The 11,729-nt window shown below is 44.9% G+C and overlaps 1 protein-coding gene across 1 annotated transcript; it reads left to right on the forward strand.

Annotated features, from left to right (window-relative positions):
• The first annotated feature begins 2,558 nt into the window (after nt 1-2,558).
• On the forward strand, nt 2,559-3,738 carry LOC129581212 (uncharacterized). Its single transcript, XM_055472174.1, has 2 exons — nt 2,559-2,751; nt 2,823-3,738. The coding sequence occupies exons 1-2, from the start codon at nt 2,617-2,619 to the stop codon at nt 3,498-3,500; spliced, it is 813 nt and encodes a 270-aa protein (XP_055328149.1). The 5' UTR covers nt 2,559-2,616; the 3' UTR covers nt 3,501-3,738.
• Nucleotides 3,739-11,729: the final 7,991 nt, after the last annotated feature.

The following is an 11,729-nucleotide window of genomic DNA, read 5'->3' on the forward strand; positions in this document are numbered from 1 at the left end:
GCAGGTAGAATGACAGGAAGTACAGCAGAATGAAGTAAGAAGTAAAACAGTAGTTGCTAGGAAAGCAACGTACACGACAAGATGATTCATTCGATGCGCTCTTCTTTGATATTTAAAAAATTAATGATATTTGACAGTTACTACGCGTTTCTATACTTCACTTATCGCAGGTGTGCATAGAAACGCACTATATTATACGTAGTACGTACTGTTTCTGGACTGCCGATGTCGCCATGGTAAACTGCACCAGGGTAATTCTGACGTGACGATAACTTGACTAGGTTTTGTGGCTGCTGCTCGTATTGGCGTTACTGCTGAAATTTATTTTCGTAGACTGTCAAATGTAGTCCTTACCTGTTTATTTTCGGTTAACGTCCAGCTGATCAGCTACAAAGACGAAGCGGTGTTAGCTATGACGTGCACTGATAAGCTCTACTAATACCATACTACTAATACTATAAATACTACTACTAGCAGACCCCGCGCAAATTGCGCGGAGTACGATGGACAAATCATAACCCGGTGCAAAAATGAAAACTCATGACTGAGGCCGCAGGTAGTACATGTTTTCTTAACGAAGCGTGAAATTCTGTACGGTTAGCAACTCCGTGGAGCTCACTGGCCCCGCCTTGTGCCATGATTGGTCGCTGTACTCCACGGAGTTGCAACTACGGACCGAGCGACTTTGGCCTCTCCTGTGTCTTTTGATAGGGAGTAGAGAGGACAGAAGCAAAGCCAGTAGACTAGTACAAGCCAAGAAGCAGATAAGATCAGCTAAGCCAACTCCGCTAACTTAGCATACGAGTCTACGGAGAAATGGCTGAAAAAGTCGTTTGAAAATTCATAACAGTTCATGCGTGGAAGATAGTCAAACGATTTCCACGGTGACCACCTAGAGCATAATGTGGTCGACTATCCGGTTCCTTGACCGACTCATCATTTTTTACATTCAAATTTTTACAAATTTCTGTGCCGAAATTCCATTCATTACGATCTGTACGCGTATGACCTCAATTCAAAAAGACAATGTCCTGGAGTGAATGGAAAGAATAGAACGTTTCCCGAATCTTCTATATTCAGTTCCTTGTTCGAGGGTGATTTTTTTAAAAGGTTGCATCCGTTTCGCCACATTATTTTGTACAGCTCGTACAGCAAGCGCGTCCATCTGTCTTGCACGAGGAATTACTTATAGGATAAATTTCAAAAACTATCAAAGGACGCTGGTCTGAGCTCTCTTCTAATCAGCGGAGCTAGCGTGGCTACGTGACCGCGTTATATGCCTGCTTCTTGGCTTGTATTAGTCTACTGGCTTTGACAGAAGACGATCGAAGTGGACAGATTTAGACAGAAGAGGACAGATTTGGCCCGGGATGCAGAGCGTTGCAGAGGACAGTATGCAGGCCCGACTGGATCTCACTCAGACCGTTTATCATTTTTATTGCGTTCGGAGTGCAAACCTCGGCCGATCGGCAATGGTGTGAGACAAATCGCACAAATACCTCTAGAACAGCAACACTGCATCAAATAATTAATTATTCCAGAGTGTCCCATTGGAAACATCCTAGTCCAGCTAGTGGATTGTGATCGTTTCACCTGTGGACGTTGTTCCCGGTTGTATCATCATACGTTTAATCCGTCCTGTCGTGGGATAATGGGTCATCTTCGCCTCATGGTAACTGCCGTGGCTCTTTGTTTGGTTAGGCACATCCCGGACAGCTTCTCCTGTGCCCAAAAGGGGCTTAGCGTGGACAAAAGTGAGTTGTACCACCCAGATCGCCAAGAGCAGTCTAAAGACACCTCACCAGCTAATTTTACTGAAACGTTTTGTGTTTCAATAGCAAATGGTTCCATATTTCTGGGGGGATCGGGGGGAAAGCCATGGGCAACCGCCCGGGTGGACTTGTTTGGGGGTGAATGAATTTTAAAAATTGGCCTCAACCATGTTACTCAGAATTTACGGCGTGTTCAATAGTGCTTTAAGGAAAAATGTGCGATAATTAACCGTAGGAGAAGTACATTTTTAAAAGTGCACGGGGGATTTTCCAAAAATCAACGGCAAATTCAATGTTGTATTCACAAAAATTTTCTGATGAAAATTGTAGGAGTTTTTTTTCAAAATTGCACAAGGGTTCCGCGGCGGGCCTGCTCCTGCTTCGTACCGCACGTACTACATACTGCCTTTTAATTTTTACGACCTTCATGCAAATTGCCATGATTTCTAACGATTTTTATGAAAGCTTTGCAGATTTTTACCCGTTAGCTACGCGCGAAATTGCAGGCTTCTTTTCAGCTGTATGTCTTTCTAAGGATCAAGTAAAACATCAGAGGAAGGAAGAAACCCATCCCAATTGCAATTCTCCGTATTCTTTTTTCGCTAGTATCTTCGATAAATAACTTTCTACAGCAACTAATGGCTTTCTTCTCGTTTTCGGAATTTGGTACTTTGTATGTAGACTATGTAGTACGTACGAGTGGTCACTGTAGTCTCCATTTTGCTCAAGAAACATGCAGTTGCCACCTGTTGTGTTTTTTGTCGAATTCGCTTAACCATACTTCATTCTGTGGTTAGTGGACCAGATTCTGAACGAAGCGAAGCGTCGCAACGGCAACGGCACGATGGGTTTGCAGGGTTTTGGGCGAGGTCCGTCGGTGGCGGGCTATCCAACCACGGAATGGTCACCGCAGACGAAGCTGATTCAAGCGCCCGAAGGCGGCATGCTCTTCCTTCCTTGCAACAACACCAACAACCTGGTATGTTAATGTTGACCCTACTGAGACATTGCGACATAACCATCAGTCCATATGTTCTGCTTCGTTCACAGGTTTCCCATAACAGGATTCCACCGGAGTTCAAATACAATGGAGACGAATTCGGTGTCACGGAGAATGATGCCGGGAAAGTTGGAGTCCTGCTCAATCGAAACCATTCCTATTGTAGCGGTGTAAACATAATCGGTAACGGGGAAAAAGTTCTGTCGCACAGGATCAGTGCGGAGAACTACGATGAGGCCAGCAGTGCGTTTACCATAGCACTGCACAATTTCACCCACGCTCACAGCGGTCTGTACGAGTGCCTACACTACAACGGCAGCCAGAAGGTGGTGACGCAGCGTTATGGGGTCAGCGCCACCCTCTTTCGCCACACCGTCTTTCAGCCACCCATGCAAAACGTCACGGTCCGCCTCGGCGACCCCGCGGAGATGGTCTGCGAGGTGCGCTTTAATTTCCTTCCCGGTTCCCTGGTCAACCGCATCCTATGGCGCAGTGAACACCACCTGCTGGCCGCCGAGTCTATCCCAGAAGTTGCTGATAAGGCCAGATGGAGGCATGGATTCGGTGGGAGTTTTCATTTCAGCGTGGATAAAGTAGGTCGTTGCAGCTCCACGATGAAGATTGACACTGTGTCGCGGAAAGATGCCGGGCGGTACGAGTGCTGGCTGCGAGTCGACGATCCCCTCGATGGATGGTTCATGCAGGAAGCCTATCTGATCGTTGTTTAATCACAGCCTCCATTTGGCTAGCTGTTCGGTGACTGTATATACTTAGATCTCGTTTGCTCTGGATGTGTAGCAGGTTTTGTTCCTATGCAATGGTCGAGTGTTTTTATCGGGGAAGTGATATGCTCAACCAGAATTGGGCGGAGCTGTATTCAGAAAATGTAAGTGGGAGATGTCTCAGTGGTAACTTTTTCTCTCATCAGAGGTAAAAAAAGGGGTGTTTATTATACGCAGCCTTGAAGAATAAGATCGCTACGGCTGTGGATTCACATACAACCATCCAGTAAATAATATAGTAACAAATTTGGAAGTGCCGATAGTTGCTCGGGCGCAAGATACCAGTTGAAGTATGCACAGGGCCAGGCCAGCCGGTAAGTCATATGTGGATAATATAGAAATTCCGCAGATGGTAGGCCTATTTCGAAGTCGTTCTTTTCCCGCAGCCTATGTTGGTTGCCCTTGGGCTTTTCTGTCGCACTATGATCGGCGAAATATTGAAGTAGCATAGTGACTATTTTGCCGCAAACCAGCTCGGTGGCTATTTCGCCGCACCCACACCGTCTCTTATGGGCTTTTGCTTCTGTACCATTGTTCATACTTACTGTTCTTAAAACCCTGCAGCACTACGTCTACCTCGTACAACGTACACCACAGGGAAAAAGCTTAACTTTTATTTCATGACAGCTGCACTCCCGACAACTGTGCCGTCTCCACACAGTTGTACCACCTTATATACCACATCGATATCCATACTCGCATAACACGCTCATAATCGCATACAGCCACAAAGCTATAAAAACACACGCACCAATCTGACCACTGCCCATCCGCTCCTGCAGGCCAGATTACTCCTGCCTTCCTCTCATTCCCACTTGACCATCGGTCACAAACACTCATGCATATAAATGCATAACACCATAAAGACAAATGTCCCGCACAAATATGATCATAAACCATACAGCTCAGACTCGGCACAAACAAGACCATAAAGATACATGCAGCCATGCAATCCACGCTATCCAGTGTCCACGGTCGTAATCCACGATCGTAACATTACCCTCCGCTTAGATTCTTCGTCCCGAAGAATGGATCAGCTGATCTGAATGCACCCTCAAGATCACTGCCATCCGGAGCACGATAATGCACTGAATCCATAATTAACTGCACGGAATACAATTCAATGGGCACATTAGCCAACCCGGCTACACTGTCCCAATTAACTGACCACTATTGTCTGTGCATGGTCGCCACATCTTCCTTCACCTCTTTTAATCCACCCGCGGCTTACTGTTCGTGCAGTTGGCCATCAAATGTCCAACTTTACCACACTTGTAGCACGACTTCGCACCACGCTGTGCCATCCTTCCCTTAAACGGCGACCCCCATGTACCACTGTCACTTCGGCCACTGCCACCCGGCTCATCCCGGCCGTCGGCATTATACACAGTGCTGCCCGCACCGCCACTGCGCACAACGCTATTGTCCTCAACAGCGTCGTCGCTATTTTCATCAGCACTATCGTCATGACCCACAGCACCAACCTGTCGCTCCCGCGCGCTGTCAGCACTGTCGTCACTCTCTTCACGATTTTCCCAATGCCCACTTTCTTCCCATTCTTCCTCATCGGACGCCACCGGCCCAGTGACGTACTTAGTCTCCTTACGCTTATTGCGCTTCACAGCAGTTTGTGCAAGCACCAAATCAGCGTAAAACTCCGTAAGCGTGGTCGCTTGAGAAAGCACCACATAGCCGTAGTACGATTCAAGTAATCCATCTTTCAAATGTTCGATTACATCCGCATCGTCCATTTTCGGATTAACCAGATAACACTTCGAAACTTTCTCGTTGAAATACGTACTCACGTCCTCATCCGGCAATTGTTTCCGGCGTCTCATCTCACGCTTGTAACGCTGAATCATATCCTTCGGACGAAATCGAGCAATTAATGCCTTCTTAAATGCCGCCCAGTCAGCCCATGGAATCCTCGCTCCATCACTGGTCTCCCTATCATACCAGTTGGCTGCAAATTTACGCAGGTATATCGGCGCCTGCTTCAGCAAGACAGCATCCGTCCACTCTAGCGCTTTTCCAATACGCTGAAACTGCCTGCACCATTCATCCACCACTTCTTTAGCTTCCCCACTAAACAACGGTGGCTTGGTGTCGCTGGCCAATTTCAAATCAGTAAACTCCTTCGCTAATTGACGAGAGTTCACGTTCACGGTATACTTCACACCGGCTGCTCCCACAGCGGTGACCTTATCCTGGTCGCCCATTATTCTGTCAGAGATATATGCTCAATATCTCAACAATATCCACAGTGCACCGTATCCACAGCGGTGACCTTTTGCTATATTATCGGATATTATCCCAATATCCCGAAAATATTACACAACACGGTAAACCGTTTCCACAACGGTGATCTTTTCTCCTCACCCGTTATACTGCCAGATAGATCCTAATATCCAACAATATCCCACAATACGGTCCACCGTTTCCACAACAATGACCTTCACTTACATTATCGGATACTGTCCCAATATCCAACAATATATAACAACACGGTCCACCACATCCAAAGCGGTAACCTTCCCAGCATCGTCCGTCAATTGCCAGAATATATCCCAATACGCCGACAATGTCAAACAGCACGATTTTCGGCAACAATGAAAAAACTAATTTCCAACAATGCGGCCCACTGTTCCCACAACAGTGACCTCTTCCTCCACATCCGTTATATTGTCAGATATTCTCCCAATATCCGGACAATATCCACGGTTTCGGCACCACTCTTAAAACCCTGCAGCACTACGTCTACCTCGTACAACGTACACCACAGGGAAAAAGCTTAACTTTTATTTCATGACAGCTGCACTCCCGACAACTGTGCCGTCTCCACACAGTTGTACCACCTTTTATACCACATCGATATCCATACTCGCATAACACGCTCATAATCGCATACAGCCACAAAGCTATAAAAACACACGCACCAATCTGACCACTGCCCATCCGCTCCTGCAGGCCAGATTACTCCTGCCTTCCTCTCATTCCCACTTGACCATCGGTCACAAACACTCATGCATATAAATGCATAACACCATAAAGACAAATGTCCCGCACAAATATGATCATAAACCATACAGCTCAGACTCGGCACAAACAAGACCATAAAGATACATGCAGCCATGCAATCCACGCTATCCAGTGTCCACGGTCGTAATCCACGATCGTAACACTGTGAACTCATTGTAGCCTATCTTAAGTATTTAAAATTAACAATAAATCAAGATTCGCACTGTACATGTAGATGTAGTGTATGTATGTACTCGTACAACTTAATGTTGTACGAGTATCTCCTGTGAATCTGGATGATGTCGTACGTATAATGCGTCGTTACAACGGGATCGTAATGGCCAGTGTTGTTGTAGTGTTAGAGTTCAGTTGTCTGGCTGGCTCCGTAGCGAGCAGTCGTGTTAGAAATAAGTAAAGTATACACCGCCGCTGCAATACATAATATATGACATACAATGTCATGTACCAGCATCAGTGTGCATGTATTAATACTTGTACGTCGCTTTGAAAATCCCTTATAAGCCATGATAATAATATTATGTGTAAGTCCGTACTGGAGAAGTCTGGAGAAATACAGGAGAAATGTGTAGTATACAACTGATCTCCCACTCTCTTAACAAAACAAAACCACTCGCACAGTCGTACTACATATCATTCGCCAGCTAATGTACATATTCGTATATCTCATCACAACTACAAAGAGGAATTTGGCACCGTTCTAGTGGGAGCTGTGACTTACGTACCGTGCCGGTACGGCAGTGCGCGACATGACTTATCAGGTTGAGTAAGGCGCCTGATTTTTTTCAGAATCTTAGTAATATGAAATCTTAGTGAAATAGTCTGGGTCAAAGACGGGAGTGCGTACAGTATGTACACGGATGTATACATGGCGATTTTTTACTGTTCATAATGATCAAGGACATTTTCAAACCAACATAAATGAGAACAACTGACAATAATTATCAAGATGATTTTACGACAACCGCCAACCTAATAAACAGAGAGACCGACAAAAAATTACAGAAGCAAGCAGCCAGAATCCACAGGTACCATACCATCGAGCTCATTGGTTAGGGGCCAAACGCAGTGCGTTGTAAGGGCAAGATCCCAGACTGCTTCGGGCATAACACCACCAAAATCCGACCACAAACATCCGCTCTTCTTCCATGCGTGTCCAGAGCCTGAGAAATCAACGTCCGTTTCACGATGCCACAATAACATGAACAACAAAATGATCTGCGCGTTGGATCAAACGATCCAACGCGCATTGAGAGTTCCAGGAGTCAGCAACAAGACTCCACAGCACTGATCCACGTTCTTCGCCGGCATTTACCATAAAAGCAGGATTTAGGGGTTTACCGAATGCCGCGCTGATGAGATCACTGGTTAAAAAGGCCAAACGCGAGCGTTACAAGGGCAAGCTCCCCGATCACTTGTAGCACATCAATCAGACACCCCGGGCAGTTTTCCCTCACGGAGCATACAGTCGCTCCCGCAAACCAGCTCCAACGTCCAGATGACTCCATTAGACAGGCAAAGACTGAGTTCTGACGTACGTCACGAGCAGTATTAAGGGAAATGGCACGGTACATGGTGTCAAAAATGGGATACATACACTAAAGCTTTCGCTTTCGCGCATTCCGAATCCATTTTTTGTAATACTTTATGTCATTCTTAAGCTATGATTTGTGTACATTGTTTTGAAAACCGTTTACGCGCGCAATCCGGTTGCCGAGATAACGCGCACGTAAAGTTGAAATGCATTTTTGTGTAATAAAAGTCTGGTTGTTACCCGATCTTCTTGAAACTTTGTTGCAAAAACCCGTGGCCATAAAGACAAAACTGAACCAGTTTTAGGTTCATAGCACTTTCCCATAATCGTAAAATGAACTATAAAATTTTTGGAATTAATTTTGAAATCCGAAAACAATGCTATGGATCTGATATTAATTCACTTTAGACTTTATAGCCATGTGTCTTTTATAGCAAGTTTTAATAAGATCGGGTAATAACCAGACTTTTGGTACCCAGCAGTGCATTTAAACTTTTTTGAAATTATAGTACGCGTTATCTTGGCAACCAAATTTCTCGCGTAAATGGTTTTCAGAACAATGTATACCAATAATTAGCTTTGAAGAGGCATAAAGTATTACAAAAAAGTGATTCGGAGTGCGCGAAAGCGAAAGTTTAAGTGCATGTATCCCATTTTTGGCACCATGTACCGGACCATTTCCATTAAGATCAAATTTACGCGCCTCTTTGCGAAAGTAGAAATGTTAGGAATACTCGAACTTAGGATACAACATCTACTGTATGTTAAAATACTCGTACCATTCTTTCGATCGTTATAGAAAAAATAGCAAATGGCTTGAGCATTTACCGCAAGTCTTGAGCCTGTAATGTGTAGGTCCAGAACTTCCAGGATCTCCGTCAAAATTATGGGTGGCAGGTGACATAAACATGCAGCCGGACAACTTGTATTCAGCGTGAGACGTTTGTCACTACCATGTTCGTTGCACCGCTCTGCACCTACAAATGTCGACAGTTGATTAGTATTACACCGGAAAAATTCTGCGTGCACTCAAATGTTCTTTCCGTCACGATGCATTCAGCACAATTTTCCAAGACTTCAACTTGTTCTTACTTCGGGGCGTTTAATTCCAAAATGTTAATTACAAGTTCTGTTTTGCTGTAAATAAACACTTGCGAAGCGTGGACGTAGCGTGCAGGCGCTGTGGGGGTCGCAAAGTCACCCAACACGTTGTCACCATCGATGTCGTGGATGTATCCGAGCCAGCAGACATCCTTCCCACATCTGCACGGCTACGGTATTTCGGTAACTAATCGAATCCTCGCCCACCAGATGCCGTCGGAATGCAGGTCGCCAACCCATTTAGGCTACAATGAAAAAGTACTTACTGTCTTCTTTATACTGCAGTGACTGCATAATGCGATGTCCAGATTTGACGCGCGTCAGCCATGCCAACCGCACTTAACGCAGAAGGACTGAGGCGTGGCAGGCCGTGGTCTGGAGCTTAGCATAAGTTCGTAAGCCATGAATCTGAGCTTCTCGCTGTACAGATACATTTCCGCAAGGAATTACTCACCGGAGCGGGTCTAATTGTACAAGCTTGTCCCGTAATTTCTATCGCACCAACATACCGGCCAATGCAAATTAACTAAATAGGCCAGTTTCCACACTACGTCGGGCCACGCCACAGTACTTACGCTCTCCATGTATCTGGCTTAGTCGATGGTGCGCGCCAGATATCCATCTAACGAAATTATAAACTGTCTTCCTAAATTACAAAATAATATTAACAATGAAAGGAGTAAATGTGTCGCTATGGGTAACGCAATATAGCGGCAATCGTTCATAGCGCAAACTTACAAATCAGGTAGTAAAATACGTGGGCCTATTCGGTAAGAATCGTAGATGACCTGATGCGCGGAAACTTGAGCGACTTGTATGTAAATGCGCCTGCCGCTGCACAATAAGCGATCCGGGGCTGTGCAGTCTCAATCTGATCGGAGATTTTTTGCGCGGCCATGAAAATAATGGGTGTGGCTTGTGCCCAGTCTTACAGCGAGCGAGACCGCTTCGGCTGTGTGCAGTCACATACATCACATTCAGATTAATTTTAAATTCTCAATTTAGGCTTAAAGTTTCCGATCAGACTGTATTAGTCCGATAACTAATAATCAGAGAGTGTTCCATTGGGAAATTCGTAGCCGAACGAGTGAACTGTAATTTCCTACCAGTGAATTTGTCGACGTTCTTCCCTCTGACCCAGTTTAACGTCCGAAGTACTTAAAGTAAGTACTTAACGAGACCTCTATCGACCTCGGGACATTTTTCAGAGCAAATCTGACCTCGGGCTAATTTCAGCGCATTTTTCTGATATAGAAACTATTTTTCAAACAGTTTTTGGAAGAAAAAGTTTCTGACTGCCGGGGACCCGTACGCCCCCATTTCCTTGGGCGGTTGCAATGGCGCCACAAATAACGATTTGATTTTTGCGCCTTACACACTTTTCTTTGGATGAATTGATATCGCTGAATCTGAAATGTTGTCAGAAAAACTGTATCAGTTACCTGAAGGAAAACTTTTTTGTGCTCTAAAATTTTTGCGCAGATTTTGCAGAATTTCAATTTTATCGAAAAAGTTTCATTTGATTTGGCTCAAACAGTTTATCTGACAACATATTTATAATCAGCGATACCAATTCACCTGAAAAAGTGTTTAAATGCAAAAATAAAATGTTTGTTAGTGGCGCCATTGCAACCGCCCCAGGTAATTGGGGGCGCACGGGGCCCCGGCAGTCAGAAATGCTTTCTCTAAAAAAACTGTTTAGTTTCTCCATCAGAAAAATGCCCTGAAAATTATCCCGAAGTCAGATTTGCTCTAAAACAAATACGTATCCCGAGGTCGACAGGGGACTCGTGCAGTCACTGTCAGTAACAGTAATTTCTGTGCAGTCTTAGGAGAATGAGTCATCTTCTCGTCTTGGCTGTCTGCTTGGCCAGCTGCATCCCGGGCAGTCTCGCCTGCGCCCAGAAGCCGAAGGGAGACGTGGAGATAAGTGAGTTACTGTACAGTTTCGGCAGGTTAGACGCACTGGCAAGTCTCCCCGGTCCTGCATGGCAGGATCGGGTGCATATTATCTGCGACCTATTTCTTAAAATTAAAATAACCTATTTCTTAAAGAGGTATTTTCAGTATATTAAATTTTATGCTTGTCCAAGAACAAGAATATAAAATAGGACTACAAACAAATCAGGGACTTGGAGATCGGAAAAATAAGAAAATTTTGGATAAAACGGTAAGCGCCATTAGATTCAGCATGTTCCAAACTGTGTCACATCCAATTTATTTCTTTAAAAATTTATTTTTACCCGTACCACCGACGCCGGTTTCGGCAAAGCTGTACCCGGTACAGCTTTCAAGGTAACCTTGAAAATATAATACCCCAGTCCTGGCAGTAGGCCAAAGTAACTGCTCACCATGAGAGGGAATGTTTCCCCAAGGCGCATGCAAACTGGCGAGGAATGTTGAAGAAATCGTTTAACAAGAGAGATTTTACGAAGCAGCCGGCCTTTCGATACTGTAATTACACTGTTATGGTCAGTCAAGCCTGCAGCTAGGCCACTTGAATA

This window comes from Paramacrobiotus metropolitanus, unplaced genomic scaffold (genome assembly GCF_019649055.1).
Source record: "Paramacrobiotus metropolitanus isolate TYO unplaced genomic scaffold, Prichtersi_v1.0 Parri_scaffold0000001, whole genome shotgun sequence".
Taxonomy (NCBI): Eukaryota; Metazoa; Tardigrada; class Eutardigrada; order Parachela; family Macrobiotidae; genus Paramacrobiotus; species Paramacrobiotus metropolitanus.

Bases quoted from the DNA above. Each gene is read 5' to 3' on its own strand.
- LOC129581212 (XM_055472174.1), top strand. From the start codon at position 2,617: ATGGGTTTGCAGGGTTTTGGGCGAGGTCCGTCGGTGGCGGGCTATCCA. The intron at 2,752-2,822 runs GTATGTTAATGT...CTTCGTTCACAG, and splicing joins GCAACAACACCAACAACCTG to GTTTCCCATAACAGGATTCC.